Source organism: Molothrus ater, chromosome Z, assembly GCF_012460135.2.
Source record: "Molothrus ater isolate BHLD 08-10-18 breed brown headed cowbird chromosome Z, BPBGC_Mater_1.1, whole genome shotgun sequence".
NCBI lineage: Eukaryota > Metazoa > Chordata > Aves > Passeriformes > Icteridae > Molothrus > Molothrus ater.
Window position 1 is genome coordinate 11665462 of NC_050511.2, and position 20695 is coordinate 11686156.

At 36.8% G+C, this 20695-nt stretch overlaps 1 protein-coding gene across 1 annotated transcript in view; it reads right to left on the reverse strand.

Annotated features, from left to right (window-relative positions):
• Window positions 1–601: 601 nt before the first annotated feature.
• Window positions 602–20695, reverse strand: part of RANBP3L (RAN binding protein 3 like) — a 32591-nt gene continuing 12497 nt past the window's right edge. Inside the window, exons 6-15 of the mRNA XM_036403988.1 lie at window positions 19199–19273; window positions 18426–18550; window positions 17780–17883; window positions 13494–13614; window positions 12016–12115; window positions 10773–10903; window positions 9626–9746; window positions 8925–9067; window positions 7360–7552; window positions 602–3102 (exon numbers count right to left, since the gene is read on the reverse strand). Coding sequence (XP_036259881.1) covers window positions 3059–3102; window positions 7360–7552; window positions 8925–9067; window positions 9626–9746; window positions 10773–10903; window positions 12016–12115; window positions 13494–13614; window positions 17780–17883; window positions 18426–18550; window positions 19199–19273 — 1157 coding nt within the window. The 3' untranslated portion in view covers window positions 602–3058. The remainder of the gene's footprint in view (window positions 3103–7359; window positions 7553–8924; window positions 9068–9625; window positions 9747–10772; window positions 10904–12015; window positions 12116–13493; window positions 13615–17779; window positions 17884–18425; window positions 18551–19198; window positions 19274–20695) is intronic.

The following is a 20695-nucleotide window of genomic DNA, read 5'->3' on the forward strand; positions in this document are numbered from 1 at the left end:
ATGAACAGTTAGTTTTCCGTCCTTGGGAAAATTACTACTGTATGAATATATAAGATCTTCCGCCTCTACATCCCTTATGTATATAAATTAGTCACTGGGGTTTCTCATAAATAGATTTTTTATCTGGAAAAAAAAAATCATGTCTAGTTTCACATGGGCTCATACGGGTTTCATGTTGAGTCATGTCTCTACACCTCTCTTCAGGCCACAGGGACCTATCCTTCCATGCTCTGCTTCTCCTCCCCCCCAGAAAGTGCTGTGGAAGCAGAAAAACACCAATTTAGGCCCACCAGCACCTCAGAAAATACCAATTTTACCCTGAAAATTTTTCCTCAAAGGATGCTTTTCTCTGATTTCTGTCATTCAGCAACTGCCAAGTTTCATGAAGAATTTAAATTGTCTTAGAGCATTCTAACTCCTGTGCAATTCTTTGAAACTGAACAGTGGACTCAGTGTGTGTTTGACAGATAGGTGGATGGCATGCACAACCACTTACATATTGTTTCCTTAGGAAAGCAGTCTTGAGATTCTACAGCATGGAACTCTTAACTAATGGAAGCTCTAACTAGGACGCAAAATAAGACTACTAGTTACACAGAAATTTAAGTGGTAAGGAAATTGTTTATTGTTGAAGTGCGGAAATTGCTCTCCAGGTGTCATAAAATGACAAACTACATTTTAAAACCAATTTAATACATTACATAATGGTGTACCTTCAGGTTTGAGGAACAGTCAACTTTAGTGCCATGAGACTAAAGAGAACACATAATTAGGTTTTTAAGAGCAAAAATTTTTTCCTCTATTACCAAAGTATCCAATGTCTTTAAAATAAACATCTCTTCTCCTCCTCAGCTTTTGGGAGATGAAGCTTCATGTTTGAGTATGTGTGCACATGAGTGTATGTGTTTATATGTGTATTTGTGTATACATGTAAGGATCTTGGGAAGAGGCAGATCAAAATAGCTTTTATTTATAAACCTTTTTCTGTATGCTGTGGGAGCAAATTACAAAGTTTAAGTCCTGTGTCTGAAAAAGTTCTGTTGTCCATGCCCTGGAAAAAACCTTCCTCATTTACCAAGGATTTTACAGCTGTAGTAGAATTTAGAGGGGTATCGTGTCACTAAGGTGCTTAAATCCCATTCCACAGAAAGCTTTGATTATCAGGACAGACTTTGAAATCAAACTCTGCATTCAGCTCATAGCCAGCTGAACTCCAGGGCAAACATATCACCGTGACCTGTTGCTAAATACATAGGGCTGCTGTGTTTTACAGCTGCCTGAGTTTTTATAACATGGAGCTTTGTCCCTGAGGATGAGTTGCAGCAATGAAATATGAAGGTCAGTGATGTAAATATTGTGGTGGTCAGGAGTGAGGCTGATAACAAAGGACACAATGTACAGCTCATTATGGAAACAATATTTTTGTTACTGGCAGACTGGAATCAAAGAGAATCTCCATGCTTCACTGTTTGACACAGGTGCTCTGTTGGGAAGCAGTTCCTTTTTCCTGAAGGCAGAAATCAAGTTCCACTTAAATTTACTGTCATCCAAATACTAAATCAATGTCAGACAAGTGCTAATTTTGGTGGGCCATTACATTCAGTGTAATCCAGACAACTATTTCAGTTTCATCTGGATACTAATCTTGGCAGTGTACTGAGAATTCAGGAAGAAACTAGTACTGTTCCAACTTCATACCATGTTCAAATGGGAAAACTAAATTGTAACTTGACTGATCAGGTGTGTTGCAGCTTTTTAGATTGAGAAATCATTACAATTACCTTAATTAAAAGGACTGGAGATATTTCAGAACATTGTTTCAGCTCTGAGGATGACAAACAATGTGCAGGAGATCAGGGAAGTGGCAGTGGAGAGATTGCAGACAAATTCTAATTTTGACAGAATGAAAACATGGAACATAAGTAGTGTGTCTGACTTTGCATGGGCTTTTGAATGACCCTGCAAGTCTTGATTCACAGGTGAATTGGAGTTTTTTTCTCACAAAAATGTTTAGGTAGAAGGCATTAATTTGTGGAATGACTTCTACAGAGCAACTGTCTTGGCCACTGTTGGAATTATTGTGCACATGAGAATGTGTAACATACTTATGAATGATGCTGTTAGGAATAGCAACAGCTAAGGCAGAAAAAATCTCAGATAATCTCACACATTTAATGTAAATATCCTGTTGTACTGTGCATGCATTTATTTGTGTATATCAAAGGGACAGTTAATATACACAAGTGCAGGTGTTTGTTTTGTTCAGCTAGAAAGGTGTTCATGAGCAAGCAGATACACTTTAAATTTTAAAGCTGATATAGCCCTTAGAACGGGCTTTTATTTCTTCATGGTGAATTGTTTTGGTGCATACAGCTGAAAGATGCACATCATGGTTCTTTTCCCTTAAACAAAATTCTGCAGCAAGTATACCACTCCAGATATTTTCAAAATAAACATTAAATATAACCCCTTGTACAGGGGGTGTTTCTAGAGGGGCTAGTTTCTATAGGCCTTGGTCATGCTAAACTGCCACCCCAGGTTTTGCTTGCATGTTCTTGCAAACAGGATGCTGAATGTTACCACACAATTTTAAATAAATGTTTTCAGTGAAGCAAAATTTAAAGCTTTCCAAATGTATCTTTTAAATAATAGATTAAAAGTAACAAATATCTATTCACATTTATTATTAGTTCGTGCTTATGTGGTATTATCCATCAATATGATGAACAAGTACTTATCCCCTATAAAATTCCTCACTCTAATAATGTATCTAAATATATTTAATTCTAAAATTGAAAGACTTTTGTAACAGTTCTTGACTATTGGAATCCATGGTGTTATTCACAGCTCAGTGCAAAGCAGGCTGCCTGGAATCCTCAATAGTGCATCTGAAGTTCTTTCTCAATGAATTAAACTTAAGCTGTCTCTAAAATTAATCTCTACTTAAAAGTAATAAAGTAATATGCATCTCATTTCCTCCCTCCAGGGGCTGATGAGTCAGCTTAGACATTTTGGGAAGATGAGTTCCCAGCTGAGCTGTTGTAACTTCTGGCAGATATCATGAGCAGACAACAGACTGCCTGCGGTTCCATCTAGAATGATCTGGAAAAGAATTTATTGAAAAAAATCTTGCTTATTTGAGCATATTCATGTTTTGAAACAATCCAGCATTTCATAATACCAAAGCAGTAGGTTAAAGTTTGGATATGATCAGTTCCTGGTTTAGGTAAATAGGTAACTAGATAACAGAGGATTATTCACAAATATTTGAGCATGTGAATCATGAATGAAGCCTATGACCCTCCAAGTCAATAAAGACAAGCACAAAAAACACTAAGGAATCTGATGTCTAGGTAGGGCAATGTACCCGGGATGCAAATTATCTCACTCTATGGAGGTACACTGCTTTAAGACTTCATTACAGATGCTCAGAAAACTGAGAGAAATCCAACATACCTTCAAACAGCTCATTGGTTATGAGAAAGTGGTTTTGGTGCGTAATCTCTGTGACTTTGACTCATCTGCAGAAAGTAGGTAGAACTGACTAATAATGTCAGACACATAATACCACTACCACAGTATCTGCTTAGAAATTGCTACTACCATCTGGCTACCCCTAAATACTTACCAAGAGTTTAAAATCTTTTACAAGTGAAATGAAAGTTTGTGTTTGTCAGAATATTAAACCTGCTCTTCCCCCTTCTTTTTCCTGATATGGGAGCATTTAAAACCAATCATAGAGTGTCTTTTTTCTCTGCTTTAGATATTACTGGTGCCTGCTGAAAAGAATAGAGAAACTCCAACTTCCAAAGAAGTTAATTCTTAACTTTTCCTTCTTCCTCAGTTTTAATCACCATCAGGTATGTGTGTGTTAGCTTTATAGTTTGGAATCCTTAACAACTGAGAAGAATTTAAAGTAAATTGACAAGAAATGCCAAACAAAGCAGTTTTTCACGAGTTACTGTGGAGTTGCTGAAGAGCCAGTTCATTTAAGAAGTTTAAAAGTACTTTACTGCAAAATAGAAAGAAAGCTCTTGTAACATTTTAAATCTTGATAAACTGCAGCATAACAGAGAGTCCTCATGAAACTGAGATGGGAGTATATGTAGAGTGGACCAGAAAGGGTCCCTAAAACATTCTTCAGTTCTGCAAATGCATGTGCTTTTTTGCATTTGTATATTAGGATACTGTCTGGCTCTCAGACCAACACACTACTGGTGTTTGGAGACTACGGGCTCTCAATACCAGTAGTCTCGAAAACCCATGCAATTCTTTGTGGATCCATATGGGATACACTCTTATATCTTTGCATGCTGTGATTTTTCTTGTAAGGTCTATGGCTGGGTATGGTACTTCTTGGGACTTACCCAGTCCAAGATTCCAGAATCTTTGAATTCATTCTAATAGCTTCTAAGATAAAATTACAGAGAGGACACCTCACTCAAAAGAGATGATTCCTCAATCAGGATGATGTTAGGAGAAGAATTCAGATCAGTGAGGTGGAGTATAAGAACTAATGCATAAAACTTTTCTTTGCCTAGTGACAGTGCTGTCCTTGTATCTCCCATGTACTTTACTTGTTTGACTTTGTTCAGCCAAGAAGTTTACTGTTCAGTCAAAATTCACTTCCTCAGCTCACTTTATAGGCAGAGAGAAAAGATAAATACTTTCCAAAGACTTATTGGCCCCATCCACTCTCAAAATCTATTTAAAGGTTAATTGTTCTTTTTCTCTCCACTTAGATTTACAGAGCATTTTGTTGGTAAAAATATTTAGGCTGTAACTGGTAAAATATGATCTGATAAAAATATCAGGCACAGCAAATTTCTCTTTATGGACTTTATGAAAAGTAAAGCAAATCAACTAGGAATTTTAAAAAATATTGGAATAAATGTCTATACTGAACTCATGAAATCATACAAAAATCTCTGCTACCTTATACATTGTCTGTATATAGCATTAACATACTGTAGATTAAGAATTTTCTGTAAGGAATGCCTACAACAGTCTTGCAAATATACACAATCACTTAAACATCCATAATTCACTTACTAAGTATATCATATTTGCTTTCTTCTTCAGTCTCAAGCACTAAAGACAATCATTATAAAGATACTATAAAGATAATAAAGATCTAATTTTTGATGTCTTTTACAGTGTCATGAAATACATCATCTAGGCAACTGCATGAGTTCATTTTAACAAGAAGGAAATTGCTATATTAAGAAAAGAAAACCACAGCGGGGGGGGGGGGGGGGGGTTGAGAAAAACAAATAGAATGGAATGACATAAAATGCAGGCATATTTTGTAAATTCTCATATCTTTTGTAAAGAAACAGTCCCTGAGGACTTAGGCTTCTTAACATTTATATTTTCTTAAGGAGAGGTAATCTCTGAAACTGAGTTACATCAATATAAAGAAGATTACTTATTCACATACACCCTTCAATGAAAATGAAAGAATGAAAATTAAAATGTTAAAACTAACGCTCTTAAAAAACCAGGATCTGTTCTCTTGTATCTAAATGGACATTTGTATGCTGATATTTAAAACTGACCTCTTCCTGTTCAAAACCCATAAGGCCTATTATTCTTCCATTTTTGTAAAAGGGAGCTCCAGGGACAGTCATGAGTGAGATTGAATGTCTGAAGGTGGAGAGTGACTTGGGTACCAGTAACTGAAATCTGTGCAAATTAAAACCTTGTGGTTCTGAGAAGAGATTAAAATAAGCAGAAGAGCTAGAAGCCATTTAAAAAGTGCTTGAAAAGGGATTGTTAAAACTGTTGTTACAAACTGGAATAAATGAGGCACAGATGCTTAGACTGAAAGGACAAAAAAAAAAACCAACACCTCACACATTTCAGAATCTGTCTGCTGGCTGCAATCTGAATATTTGTATCAGAAGTTTCTGCAAATCAAAATAAATATTTAACTTGTATATCTGTTTGGTATTGCAGTCTGTCAGGAGGATAACAAGATGGTGAAGGGCCTTAAGAGAAGATGTATGAGGTGCAGCTGAGGTCACTTGGCTTGTTGTCCCTGGAGAAGAAAAGACTGAGGGGACACCTCACAGGGGTCTTCAACTTTCTCATGAGGGCAAGAGGAGGAGCAGAAACTGATCTTTTCTCTGTGGTGACCAGTGACAGCACCCAAGGGAATGGCCTGAAGTTGTGTCAGGGGAGGTTTAGGCTGGATATTAGGAAAAGGTTCTTCCCCAGAGGGTGGTTGGGTGCTGGAACATCTCCCCAGGGCAGTGGTCACAGCATTATCCAGCTCAAGAAGCATTTGGATAATGCTCTCAGACACATGGTGTGACTCTTGGGGTGTGCTGTGCAGGGCCAGGAGCTGGACTCAATGATCCTTAAGGGTCCATTCCAATTCAGAATATTCTATGATTCTATGATAAAGGAGATTTTTTTTCCTTAGGGGAACAGTACTTATAGCTGTTACTGTTCATTTCTTGATTCTTGATGAATAGTTGTTGAAAGGAATGTTTATAATATAAGGACAGTATGTTACCTAGCTGCAGAGGGAAGCAAATCCTGTGAGCAACAACTCAAAGTTGCCTGATGTAGTCCATCTGTTGAAAAATCACACCTAATTAGAAGCTCCTGTATCCCCTGTGGCAGTTTGACACAAGCAGTGAATTTGCTCCAGAAATATGACTTGTCTTTTGCTGAGATAGAATAGCTTTTAGGTTTAACAGCTCTTTCTGCCTTACTGTCTGCAAATGTGACTGTATCCCTATTGTGAGTTGCATTAAAAGAAATGCTAAGGCATTAATATCCTATTCTGGTGTCATTTTTCTCTCTGAGAAACCTAGATTTTTGTTATGGTGAAGAAAGCTGGCAGAAATGGTGTGTAAATGTTGTCCCGCAGATTTCCTAGTTGAGCTAGTTGTTACAGTCAAGGAACACGTTTTAAATAAAGTTAACCATGACATAATAAATATCTTCATAATGACATTGTGCTCCAGGCTTTTAGTAACAAGCTAGTCACTGATGTGAATGGACTCATTCTTCACTCACTCAAGGTAAAATCAGTATCTCAACATCCCTAGTAATTTCTACTGAAATATAGCATTTAGATAATGATTGATAATATAAAGTTTCTTAAACCTGAAGCTTTTGTCAAGAGTATTCCATGGCTATAAATGTGTTGCTACTTTAGCTGGCAAAATCTTACATTTTAACAGTAATAAATCAAAATACTAAAAGGAATTACGTGACTTGTACTTGAAAAAGGCATATCTGTATCAGATAAAAGTTATAGTCAACATAAAAAAAAAGGTCCAATTTTCATTACTTTAAGCAAATACCCTGAAAGGATTACACATTTCCAGCAAAAGCTCCACTTACCAGATCCAGTGCTGCTCACTTGACTTAGTTCTTCGTCATCTTCATCATCACTATCACAGTTTAATGGCTGAAAAGCTGTTTCTGACTCTGTGTCTCCCTGATGAGCATCTGGCTTTTGCTCAGCAAAGCTTCGCAAGGCCACAAGGCGATGATGTATTGCTGCATAAAGGTGTTCAGTGTCTTTTGAGCTTGCCTGCAGAACATAAAATGTATACAGTGCAAAACAACTGAGAAAAATATCTATTTTAAAAAATTCATTTAAAAATATTGAAAGAGTTGTGTTTTGTCCTTTCTAATAAAAACTATCAGCTTAAGATCCTCACTTAATAATTAACATCCAAATATTAAATACAAATAATGTGAAGTTCTTTTATGTTGCCTGAGCTTTATATGCAGCTGTTGATTATTTTCTCTATAGTTACAAGAAACATAAGCTTAAAAATTACTTTCCCTGAGGAACAGATCAGTTTTTATGGAGTATTTGATATCTGGATGATTCCTGAGCTTGATTCTAGAAGTATGAAAGCCCTGACACGTTAATATATACAGTCTCCAGGTGGATACTCTAGGGATGGATAACAAGCCTCTTCAGTGTCTGTAGAAGCAGCTTCCTGCAACCCTTGCCACACCCATACAGCTCTCATATATTGTGACTTCCTCATACATGTCTATTTTTACTGCCCAGTAGTGCCAAGACAAATTTACAGAATGTAAATTACACTCTTTATGAAAACAGTGCAGTACACCTGGAAATCAGGACATTTATAGTTCTCACATGCAGACCAGCAGTCCAGCACAGCCACAGTTAAGTCAATCCCTGTTAAGAAGTGACAGATTTACAGTACTTGCATATATATACACTGCATGGTGCTTTGCTTGTGTATGATATGTGACACTTCCTAGAAATGATGATTTATTTGTCTTTCCCAGCAAGCTGAATCCTTCCTAGAAAGATCTGCTGGGGAAACCATAAACATCCTTAGACTCATGTGGATGTTCTCACTTTCCAACTTGGGACATACGTGCTATCTAGTTGCAAATAAGTCCAGCACATTTCCTTCTCCAATTTAGCCCTTGCTGGGGAAAATCAGGGTTCCCAGGACACCCTTGGGTCTTACACAAGGTGATATTGGAACTCTGTATCCTTCTCAACTGAGAAATGGGGGTCCTGCCCTGGTTGGATTTATTGCAAGTGCTGTGTTGAGAACCATGGCAGAAAGCTGCTGCCTTTTACCAGAGTAATTTACAAAATGTTAACTACCTGTGAAGAAATTTTAAGTGTATTGCTTTCATTTAAAAAGAGCCATTTCTGCATATTATTGGAATGATATCCATTCCATTGGTGGTATGTGAACCAGAGTCTGGAAACGTCTGTCTTAAGGCCAGATCATATCATCACACCTGTTTTTTTGATTCTAATGCATTCCATAATAAAAGTCATGTAACATCTAAGCTGAGCACAGTTTGATAGAGCATGAAGGCCATTTGCTAAAATCAACCTTCAGCAACCCTTCAGAATTCTACATGAAGTGGGGTTTTGGGTGCAGCTGTTGTCTCCTACTCACCTGAGTTAGAAATACTTGAACAGAATGGTCCTCTTGATCTGTGGCAGTGAAGCACAGACTCTTTCTGTTTGCTCTTTTTATAACCATTTGTTCCCACAGTTGGGTGTTGAGAATCAGTCTCAAGCTACCATGATTTCGCATAACTAAAATAAGAAGGTTAATATGATAAGATATGCTGCAGCTGTTTTCTCCAGCACTTGTATACAGCTAATATTTTCATAAATTATTCTTTTTAATTTGGTATAAAATCCTGATATAGTGAGATTTTTATTTTTTTAGTATCCAAATATATTAGTTTGTTTCAATATGTCTGGCACGCAAAGGAAGTAATCTGCTGAAACTGTGCAATACAGTACAAAAAAGTGACAGCATAGTAAAAACAAAATTCCAGAAGAGTCTTGAAACAGTGCTGCTGAAAAAGCAGAACCAACAAAGAGCAAACTGTTAGCCTGGTGACTGGGCTGAAGACACAGTACATCAGAGATGTACACAGAGAAGTACATCAGAGAACCTAACAATATACGTGAGCCCAGTTCCTCAGTCTGTAACACACAGAACTTTATCGGTAAAAAGATTCTTAGCAACTTGACTTAAATACAACAATGTTCCCAGATTTAAATGTTCTGAAATAAACTCTGGCCAACAATAATAAAAGTTATTTTCTGTTTTCTGTATGGGATATTTCTTTATTTAACTCGTACTTAGCCTTGACTGTAACATTCCATGCTTATTGCTAGAAGTGTCATTAAGCCTCAGGGATCCTCTGCCTCTTTCAGTCCAGCTTAAAGAAAGCTTATTAAATACAAAAAGCTTGCAGTTAATCTGAAAGAGAAATACATAATGAAAACTGCCAGCTAACGCTAGTTTCATTGGCTCTAAAATAACAACTTTACATTTACAACTTTATGGTTGTAAAACTTTTGATATGGCTTTTAATACATCCATGTATTACACAGCATGTGCAGAAAGGTACATAGATATATCTATACATAGATATATAGATATATCACCTTTATTACTTAAAATGAAAGGATCTGTGAACTCTTTTCTCACCATAGAAAACATTCAGCATGAGTCCCAGTTTACTTTTTCAATTATTTCATCTTTATTAACTCTTTGTCTGTTGAGAAAGTTGCTGAGGCCCTTCAGTTTTGCTGCTGCTGTGTTTTTAAGGGTAGCAGCAGTCTGTGATATCCACCAGCACAGCTAAATTTGTTGCAAAAGCTGAACAACCTTACTTCCTCACTCTTCACGAATGTTATGCAACAGGATACCAGTACTGCTAGAAGAGTACTGCTCCAAAGATAGTAAAACTTTTGTGTTCTGCTAAGACAGAAAAATTAATCAAAAATAAAATAATGTTAAGATTTTTTAAATCATAATTGCTGTTTTCTGAGAAAATAATATTTTGAAGACAAAGAATAACAAGATACACTCAGCCAGGTTGGAAAGATAATTGCTATTTTAGCTGAACTATAAAACATATTACTTTTACAACACATTGCTTTTTTTCCACAAAAATTTTTTTCATAAACCTCATCTTTACTCAAATCACTTCCAGTTCTAAGATTGTGGTTACAGCTAGTATACTATGTAGATAGTATATAAAATATACTTATAAAATACCACTGAAATAGGCACTTACTAAAAGAGACTACAAAATGAACAAATATAATATGAAAAAGAACATACCAACTTACAGAAAAATGGGTTAGCTGAGGCATAGCTTAAAAAAGGCAAAATTTAAAATATAAATTGAAGTTATTTTGAAGTTATTGCTGCATCTGCAACTGATCTAGATATTCTTTTCAACAACTAAAGTACTCACCATCAAGGTTTTATACACACCTGCAATACATTTTGTTCTGCTTCTTCTCCAGTTATAACTTCAACTTTATCTAACAGGATTTTCTCCACTGGCTTGGAAACACAAGCAGCTGCTGATTCAATTAGTGTTGCATTCTTCAACAAAGGTCTTTCTGTAGGAAAAAAAAGAAAAAAGAAATTATTTCTGTACAGGGAATATTTTGGGAATATTTTTAGGATAACAAAACTAGTACAGGTCATACAGGATGTGACCTCAGTAATACCTGTGGTATCTGACGTTGTTTAGTGTTATTAAAAAGTTTTTGGCCAAAGGAACAAACATTAGAGGAAAAGGCAGGAATACAAAATACCTCACTAAAAAGGCTCATACAGAATTGAACAGGGCTGTTTATAGTTGCAGAAGTTTGTCCCAAGGGACAAACAGGAACAATCAGAAACAAGGCCTAAATATTTAGAAGCTGATTTTCCAAATTAAACTCATCTGATATATTGTTATGCCAAGTATACATATCCCAATATTCAGAATAATAATACATATATAATGAATATTTAATAGGAACAGAGAGGGACAATATTTGAAAGAAACAACATTGTTACAAAGCTCTCTATCCTTGCATAATCTATACACAAGTTCTGAGGGCTTTATATTTAGAATTTTTTACTTATAAGAATGCTTACACAAATCATAGGATCTAATACATCTGTTACTAAAGAGGAGTGCAGAATTTATCAAAAAGGCTCACAACAGGGGCCTGTTGGGGACTCCCTCACAGCCTAGGTTTACATGGCTTGCTTAGCAGAAAATCTCACACCAGAGTCACAAACAAACCCTGAAGTCTGTCTGTGTAGAACTTTCAGTCCCACAATTATGATCCAAAATAACAAAGTAATTGATATGAGAATTTGAAAAATGCAAGCAGCAGACAGCCTAAAATTTTAATTCAACAATGTCCACAAGGCATTCATAAAGGTTGCTGCATTTTTCTTCAAACAATAAATAATAATCTGTAATAAATAATAATATTCTGTAGTATTTTCTTGAGTAATTCAGATTATGCTTTCTGAAGTTAGTCCAGTTCACATGTCATAAAACAAACTCTGCCTGCTTTCTGAAAATAGATTTTGGCCCATACTCTAAGCATACTCATGACTGGATATCTTGAGAATAGATGAAAATTATTGACCACCACTCATTTGACATCCTCTAAAATACAGTAAGATATAATAATAAAGCTAACTGTGCTTATTTGCTGAGTATGCTTACTTGTTTGTGGCCTGACATTAGAAGATCCTGTGGACATGGACATCATTTCTCCTTTGTGTAAATCAGCTTCATTGCACAGCTTGGGATGCTTCTCAGGACTCTAGAAAAACACAGGGGAAATAAGAATTCCTATTTTAAAAAATGGCTATGTTAATTTATATCAAATAGAACATTGAATAATGATAGCATGCTAAGCTGAAGATAACCAATTTTAATAGCTTCAGAGTAAAAGTAGCCCACATGATACAATTTCAGTTTCTAGAGGAATTAATATTACTATCATAGAATCAGTACATCTTTCTTCCTCCGAGAAGAATGACCTCTTTGTGTGGATCCTGGACTAGTATTTAACTAGGTGTTAAGGTACTGGTTTATTTCCAGTTCAAGCCCATAAGTTCCCAGAAGAGTAGTAGAAAACACCCAGACACCACAAACTTAACTTCAGAAGACTTAAAAATTTCTATCATCTTCAGTTTTGCAGATAAATTTTCTTAGTCATGTCTAAATAAATGCTTGTGGCTCCTGACAATGCTCAATGTCTCACTCATACCTTATAAAAAAATCTTGGCCAGAAGACATACCCCAAACCTATGGTTGCCAAGCTTTTTACCTGGCAGATAAGCATACAGTTTTCATCCTACTTCAATTGAAAACTGAATTTCAAATCTGTTTTCAATGGTGCAGTCCTCAGCTTAGGAACCACTTTTTTGTCCTAGAGTCCTTCAGGGCATAAGCTGCCTCAGAAGCATGCACAATATGCTTTAACATGGACAATCTCTAAGGTGTCCACTTTTTCCCTCATACTTATTTATCACAGAATCACAGGATGGTTTGGGTTGAAAGGGACCTTAAAGATCATCTGGTTCCAGCTTCTCTGCCATGGGAAGGAACACCTTTAATTAGACCAGGATTCTCAAAGCCCCATCCAGCTCGGCCTTGGATGGTCATCCTGGATGACCTCCAGGGATGGGGCCTCCACAGCATTTCTAGCCAAATGTTTTACAGTGGTCTTACCCCCTCAAAGAGAAGAATTTCTTCCTAATAGCAAACCCAAACCTACTGTCCTTCAGTTTGAAGGCATTTCCCCTTGTCCTGTCACTCCTGTAAACAGTCTCTCTTCAGCTTTCTTGTAGGCTTCCCTTCAGGTATCCAACCTCTTTACAGTTACTATGGAAGTTATTAGAGCAGTAGGAACCACCACATTGTTTTATCTTATGTTGTGGGTGTTCCACTTTACATGGAAGAGATAAAAACCTCTTTTTCAAGTAAAAATCCAGGAGTGCATATTGTTAAGCATTAGTAATTAAAAAACCTGTCTAGGGTGGTGAATATAGGAATGCCTACCCATCCAGCAGCACATCCTTAGATATTTTCTCCTCAATAGACATTGGAACCATATTTACTCACATCTTTAAAAGAAGGACAACCTAAAAAGAACCAATATCTGAAAAAGTAATTGCACTCTTAAGTACACTGACCTTGGTAAAAAGTCTGCCAGCATGTGCAGATCCAACCAAAACTCTTTCAACCATGTTTTCCCCAAACACAAAATCTGAATTGCTGCTGTTTTGTACACTTCTTTCTTTGAGCAACTGACTTCTGTGGGGACAAAATAACATAATAATGTGATTTAGAACTATGTAAAGCACTTTAAAGATTCACCACACTTAGCATTAAAGAAAAACAAAAGAGTAATGACCTAAGTAATGAGATAAATTCTTTAAGAGAATTTAAGAATATTCTCTATGGAAAATTTCACAAAAGGAACAGAGTATCACAGTGATTTTCATTAAGATTATTGAGGCCATTCTTTAAGACCAAAGAACAAGCAGCAAAACAGCATGCCACTTCTCCTCAGGGAAGTGTCTTACTCCAGAAATTTTAATGAGTTACTTTAGTTTCCTTTTGCTCCTTCAAAGGACTACCAACAATTAACAGCAATCCTTTCAACTTCTCCACTACTGTGCAGAATAATGTACACCCTGGTGCCTTACATATATTCCTTCATCATCCTCCTCATGTTTCGGAAGTGCAGGAAGGCAATGTATTCACATACACACACAAATACTGAAGAAATGTATACATTTGATAGCAGATGGCTTAAGATGAGGTGTGAGTAAAACAGGAGAGAAAAGTGTTTCCATTTTTCAATTACCTGTTCCAGAGATATACATAAAATGAGAAGAGAACTCAATACTTGCAATCCTTTGGTACTGGCCAACTATATTTTAGAGATTACATTCAAGAATATTCTATACAAGTAGAATTGATTGGACCTGCTAATTACATAGCCAATTTAAATTAACAGGGTTCATTTTTTGTAGAAGTCACTAGGAAAGTCCTTGTAAACTCCTTTATGTGGAAGTTGTTCCTGCTGCTGGTTTGGTTTTGGTTTTGATTTGTTTGGTTTTGTTCTTTTTATGAAGGGGTTCTACATTGTTTGTGCTTTCTGTAGTGCTTAATCCTGCACGTCTTGCTGGCATAGGCAAAACCATGCAAGTTCTTTTCACTTCTGTTCCAGAAGGATGACTTGGCAGAAAGGCAGCCTGATACTGTGTCACAAGTGGTGCATTCTTCAGCACCACTTACTTCTGTTTCACAGTATTTATCACCCTCGGGAGGGCATAACATAACATATGTCATGTACAGGATATTCCTGTTAATTAGCTGGGTTTGTTGGCAGAACTTTGATGATTTCCTCTAAAATAGTTTCTCTGTTCACAACTACAGTGTGCTTAAAACCTCTTCAAGGATGAAGGGCTTACCGAGTACTACCTCTCTCAATCTTTTTTAATGAGAAAAATACTCCTTAGCATTCTCATGCTTGATGTGTTGCTAAGACAACACATTTGCTAGGAGCAAAACAGAGAAATCAGAAAATACTTGTCTTTTCAGACTTTAAAGCTTCTATGCATGTTCTGGGCCATGAACAGGAAATCTGAAGTGTGTTAATGAGCTTTTATTCTTAAATACATCCCTCACTAAAATTCACTGGAATGTGATCAATTTCCATACTGACATTTCAAATGCTACTTCTAGGCTGTTCCAATAGCAGCTTAAGGACAGCACCCCAAAAGAGCTAAAAAAACAAGAATTAGAGGCTTATTTCTAAGAAAAAATGTGGGAAATTGTTTTGATTATATTCAGAAATTTAAGAAAAATTAATCAATGCAATCAGTTCTCTTCTAAGAGAAAGTTAACTGGAAGTGCCAGCCTTAAAATGTTATTAAAACCTCAATAGCCTTATGTTGCTGTATGGCAAGAACAAAGTGTTCTTGCCAAGGATGCATTGTCAGGGATGCAAAGTGTTCTTGCCCCAGGGATGACATTTGTCATGGAGATACAAAACACAGTCACTGATATCACGGAATGATCACTAAGAAGGAACAGTGGGAGGAGAAATATGGATCAAGTACTCAAATGGGATTATGAGGGGAATGATTCAGGTACTAGCCTTCTCAGAGTGTCCAAAAAGGTCTGAGTAGCCACCAGTTCCAGTGCTGGCCTCAAACCCTTTCAGTTTTGTAAGCAAATCCTTGTGCAAAGTTGAGTTGATGTGACTGAAAGCCTGTGTTTTCCCATTGTTGTATTTCTGTCACTTATGACACAAGTTTTCCAAGCTTTTCATCAGAATCAACAAACTGGAATTTTTTCCTTTACAGTTTATTATTATAGTCAGCCCAGGAAATGAAAATTAGTGGTTTCATGGAACAAGGACAGCTGCAGCAACTGTGGAGGGATAACAAGGTATTTTCACTCACCTCTCCACAGAATCATATAACGAATAGATGAAGATGTGGAAGAGGAGCAAAAGTGAGAGAGAGCAAAGCAATCTCTGCATTTTATTTTATAAATGAATGTCAACAGTTAAGCCTTGATTGGAAATTAAATGCAAACTTAAAAAGTTGTTTTCTTAGCAATGAGATGTGGCTGCAATGTTCACTTACTGTTCAGCATGTATACAGAGTTTAATAAAGTAATTTGTTTCTTATTGATGAGAAAACAGCAATGCCAGAAAGATTTTACCCAAGTGTTTTACAGCATCAGTCACTTAATATGGATCAGAAGAATGGCACTTACATCCTTCTGCAATCTCAGAATAGCAGCAGGCACCTGGTAGTATTTAAATTAGTTTTCAACTGTCAAAGGAACCAACATTTACCATGATTGTGATAGAACTAGTATTGTGATCTTCTAGAATTCATGAGGCCCAAACACCCCAAGCATGGTGTTTGTGAAAAAAAAAAAAAAAGAAAAGGGAAAGAAATACCACAAGTACCTTTAACTTGTTGGCACTGAATCACTGTGTTGCATTTCTCTACTTCACAGGAGAAAGTCACTCACCAATCTTTTCCTAGATATTATGCAGCTGACAGAAGGTAAATAAATTTAAATTTAAAGTACCAACAGCAGCTGATTTAGTTTTTCTTACATGCATTATCACCATTCAGATTCTCCTAAAAACCCAGTGTGCTCTGTGGCTACATGTTGTCCTCAGAGGGCATAACAACAGCATTAAATGTAATAGAAAAGGTTAGTTCTTCCAAAATCACAGCAAGCATCTGCCCTCTAATGATTCTAATGGTTCTTTTTGCTGATAGGAATTAAGAATCTAAGTTGTCTGTGCATCTAAACTCACTTGCCTCCTCAGAACCCTGGCACTTTGCTTCACAATCTTTATCTGTGGTCCATCTAGCCCTGTAGAAGACTGGCACAGACTCCTTGGCAATTTACATATTCTATGCCCTCCTTGGGTAGGAGAGGGAATTAGGCAACATTAGAAATCTATTATCTGTAGATACCTAGCAATTTTGAAAAGTCATTCTCTCATCAAAAGTGATACCAGGTGTAACCCTGATGCTCACAACTTCCAGGTAAAAAACCCTCATCAACATCAGCAAGCAGTATTAATACCACAAGACAACCACAGACCTAGAGTTCTCATGAGTCAGTCCCCAGAGAGAGGTAATAGCCCACTTTTGCACCAGTATGACTTCTTCTCAATGCTGGCCTTGAACCCTTTCTGTTTCCCAAGCAAAACCTTGTGCAAAATCAAACACATGACCAGAAGCCAGTGTTTTCCCAGCACTGTATTTCTGTCACATATGACACAAGTTTTCCAAGCTTTTAGTTAGAATCTGATTAATCTCCAAGAAGGGGCTCTTTCCATCACATACAGTGTCAAGAGGATGGGGAAACATCCTACACCGAGGACATCAGCTTCCTCACAGAAATTCTGAAGTCTGTGCTGCACAAAAATGCCAGCCTATCACAGTCACCACAGATAGCTTCTTGTGCCAGAAGTTCTGCTTTGTGAATGAAAGTAGAGCATCAATTGCAGCATTCACCTGGTATTCCAAATCAATCCTGTATTTTTTTTCTTTATGCTTCTTGTGTCCAATATGCTGAAATATATTGGTTATTCCTTAAAAGAATGAAATTTCCTGAGTTTCTATGAACCTTTTTTATGAGATGCAGCAGACATGCAGTCAGAAGAGAGATGGCAAACCAGAATAGTTTCTGGCTTGGTTGCCAGTGAGAAACCACCTGTCCCACAGAGATTAACTGCAGTTAGGAGTCCATTTTATATGGCATATGAAGTTCACGTGAATAGACACAAATCCTGGCACTGCACACAAACAGCAGAGAGCCTGTGTGGGTGTAGATAGCATGGGCTTAGTACCATGTTAGACATAGGTGATGAAAGGGCATGCAACCAGCCAAGTGACAAGATGATGTAGAAATATAATAAACAAAATCTTACTGTGTTTTTTGAGAGCTGGAAAGACTCATGGTAATAGATGACGCCATTGCTATTTTGGAATTTACTGAATTCTCAGTGGATGAATAAGAGCTGTCTTCAGATAGCTAGGAATAATAAAATCAAATGGATTAATTAGAGCTAGTATACTTTCTGCTATTAACAGATCTGCTAGAATCCAGAGTCACTAAGGTATAAAGATACACAGACAGATACAGATATGGATAAAAGATGTAATTGTCCTCCAGCTGGGTACTAAACCAGTGCCCTCAATTAAAATACTAAAATCTCACTTTCTAAATAAACAAAATCCAAAACACCCAAAGCTGATTGTCCTACAGAACCCTGATATCAGAAAGGTAAGACAGCCTGCAGAGAAGAGATAATTTTTCAAACACAGTCAGCATGAGTTTAACATTTCATATCATGTTAGTGATATAGTAATTCCACTGAAACTTACATGGGAACTTTCTTGAAAATAATGCATTTTTTAATGCATGAATAATTAACTGCATAATTAAGTAATTAATTAATTGCTTTAAAGCAGCACTGGTTTGTTTGGTGTTTGGTTTTGATTGTTTTGAGTGTTTATGTTTGATTGGGTTTTTTTCCTTAATTTGAGTTCCAGTAAAATTATTTTTCTTTTTACCTGAACACATGCTTCTTTCTTAGTCATTAGAGATACTACAGGAATTTCAGGACAGGTCAGGGCTTGTGGGGGCTGTAAAGTGGCAGGTCTAATGACATTCCACAATTGACTTGGTGACAAGGATCCTTGCAAAATACAAAGACAAAATGTTTAAACATATACTTTTTCTTCACATCTAATTCATACCTATATGTCTTGCCTCTTGACTGAAACTTTCAAAACATTTAAAAATAATATTTACTGTTTTTATTTGCTTCATATTGTGCTAAATTATAATGGTTTCTAAAATACACAACTCTGAAGTGAAAGCAATGTGTTATCCTATCAGGATAAAAAAGTAATGAGTTATATACATAAACATTTTATTTGTACTTACAAAATATATTTGTATTTATATATTTAAATAAGTCTTTATACTTATATTTATTGCTTTGTTTTATATATGTCTTCTGGCATTTCAGATTAAATTCTGCATCCTCAGATGCCAAGAGGTTTCTTCATTGCCTTCTCCAGGAGCAGAGGTATTCAGTTAGAAATGTGAAATTTCACTATGGAAGGTTACATTCAGTCCACTCAGGAAATAAGTACTCAGAGCAGATGGTCAGACCAGAGTTCATAGGACATTTACACTGTCAAACACATACGTTATGAACTGCATAATGATACCTAGCCTATCATTCAGTATGGAAAAGAGCTGTTCTTTTTTTGTCTTCCATATCACTAAAGGATGTTTTTGTGGAGCTACAGTGAAAAAATATTACAATGACAGTTACCTTCTCTTGGACTTTTGATGATGTCAGAATTTCTTTGAAGAAGAGCTGAGGTCATGAATATGTTATTCTTCTTCACTACAGAAAAGGAATTTAAAATTAAATAATGAGTACATCCAAATTTTAACCATTAATTAATATTTCTGTATCCACTCCCTCTTTTGGTAGTACCCGAGAAATATTCCAACATATCCATCTGAAAAAGATCTCCAAAATAAGTGTTACTGTCTCAGTTTTTACAGGTGGACAGACTTTGGAAGAAGAAAGCACCAGAGGTTTCTTGGCTATGTCACAGTCTTTTGGATGTTAATGAATGTTTTTAATGCAAAATCTTTCTTCATCTTTTAAAACTAGGTGTTCCTGCTTTGTAGAAACATTGAATGCTACCTGGTCAAGTTTTAGGCATTTTTAAGATGATTAAGTGAGGCCCAAACACATGGAAATAAATAAATAGCAAATAAATTTACCCTGCCCTGCTCTGTGAAAAGAGTTAGAACAATGGCAGTGCACTATTGATGCTTTCACTGTTTTAATAAAGATATCAAACACCAGTGAGAAGGTGATGGCAACGATGCTGTAAAAGTCTAGGAGGTAAGGGGGATAATTTGTATGTCACCGATACCCAAATAACTGTGGAGCCAACCAAGGACTTCTGGTAGTAACCCACTGTGAGAGAGTGCAGGATGTGGCTGCAGAGGGTATCTACACAGGTAGGGCAGCACTTTTCCAGGACAACTGTAAGCACAACACAGCACAGCACAGCAGGAATGAGGCCAAGATGTGGGCATGGGCTGTAGGGCCATCAAGACCACCCCAAGGCCTCTGACCCATTTCCAGAAAGAATGAACTGCACATGAGAACTGATTTGCATTAAAAAGAGAAACTCATCTCCAGGGTGGGGAAACCCTTCTATATAAAGGTACCCTGTGAAGCCCAGGTCTATGCCCCAGGATCCTGGACATGCCTTCAGCCAGACCAGTGCTGATGCTGGAACCAGGACTGGTAATCTGTCTTTCTCTCTTTCTTGCTTTCTCTCTTCTCTTCTTTAATCCTCTTTAATTCTCTCTCTTCCCTTTCAGCTTAACCCTTCATCCAAAACACACCATGTGGTTATAATAAGAGATGAGGACTTATACCAGTTTTCATGCTTAGTGTGTAATTTACCAGTAAAACTTTTTAAGCTTTTGCAGAACCTCTGACTTCTGTCATTCCTTTCCACCGTGAACCCCCAAGATTTGTAAATCTTGGGTGCTGCCTTCCCCTTAAGGGTGCAATGCCACACATACACCATGTCCTGTAGAATGGCACAACTGATACAATACATACAATCACCACTTTTTCATTGCAGTAGTGTATTTTGCTGCTATTAAATTGCTGGGCACTCTCAGCATTGTTTAGAAATCCTCTACGCCAGTGTCTGTCAAGAACTTGTAACTGTCAAGAACTGTTACTCTGGTAACAGACATAGGCTAGGATTTGAGACCACTCCATCTTTCCTGT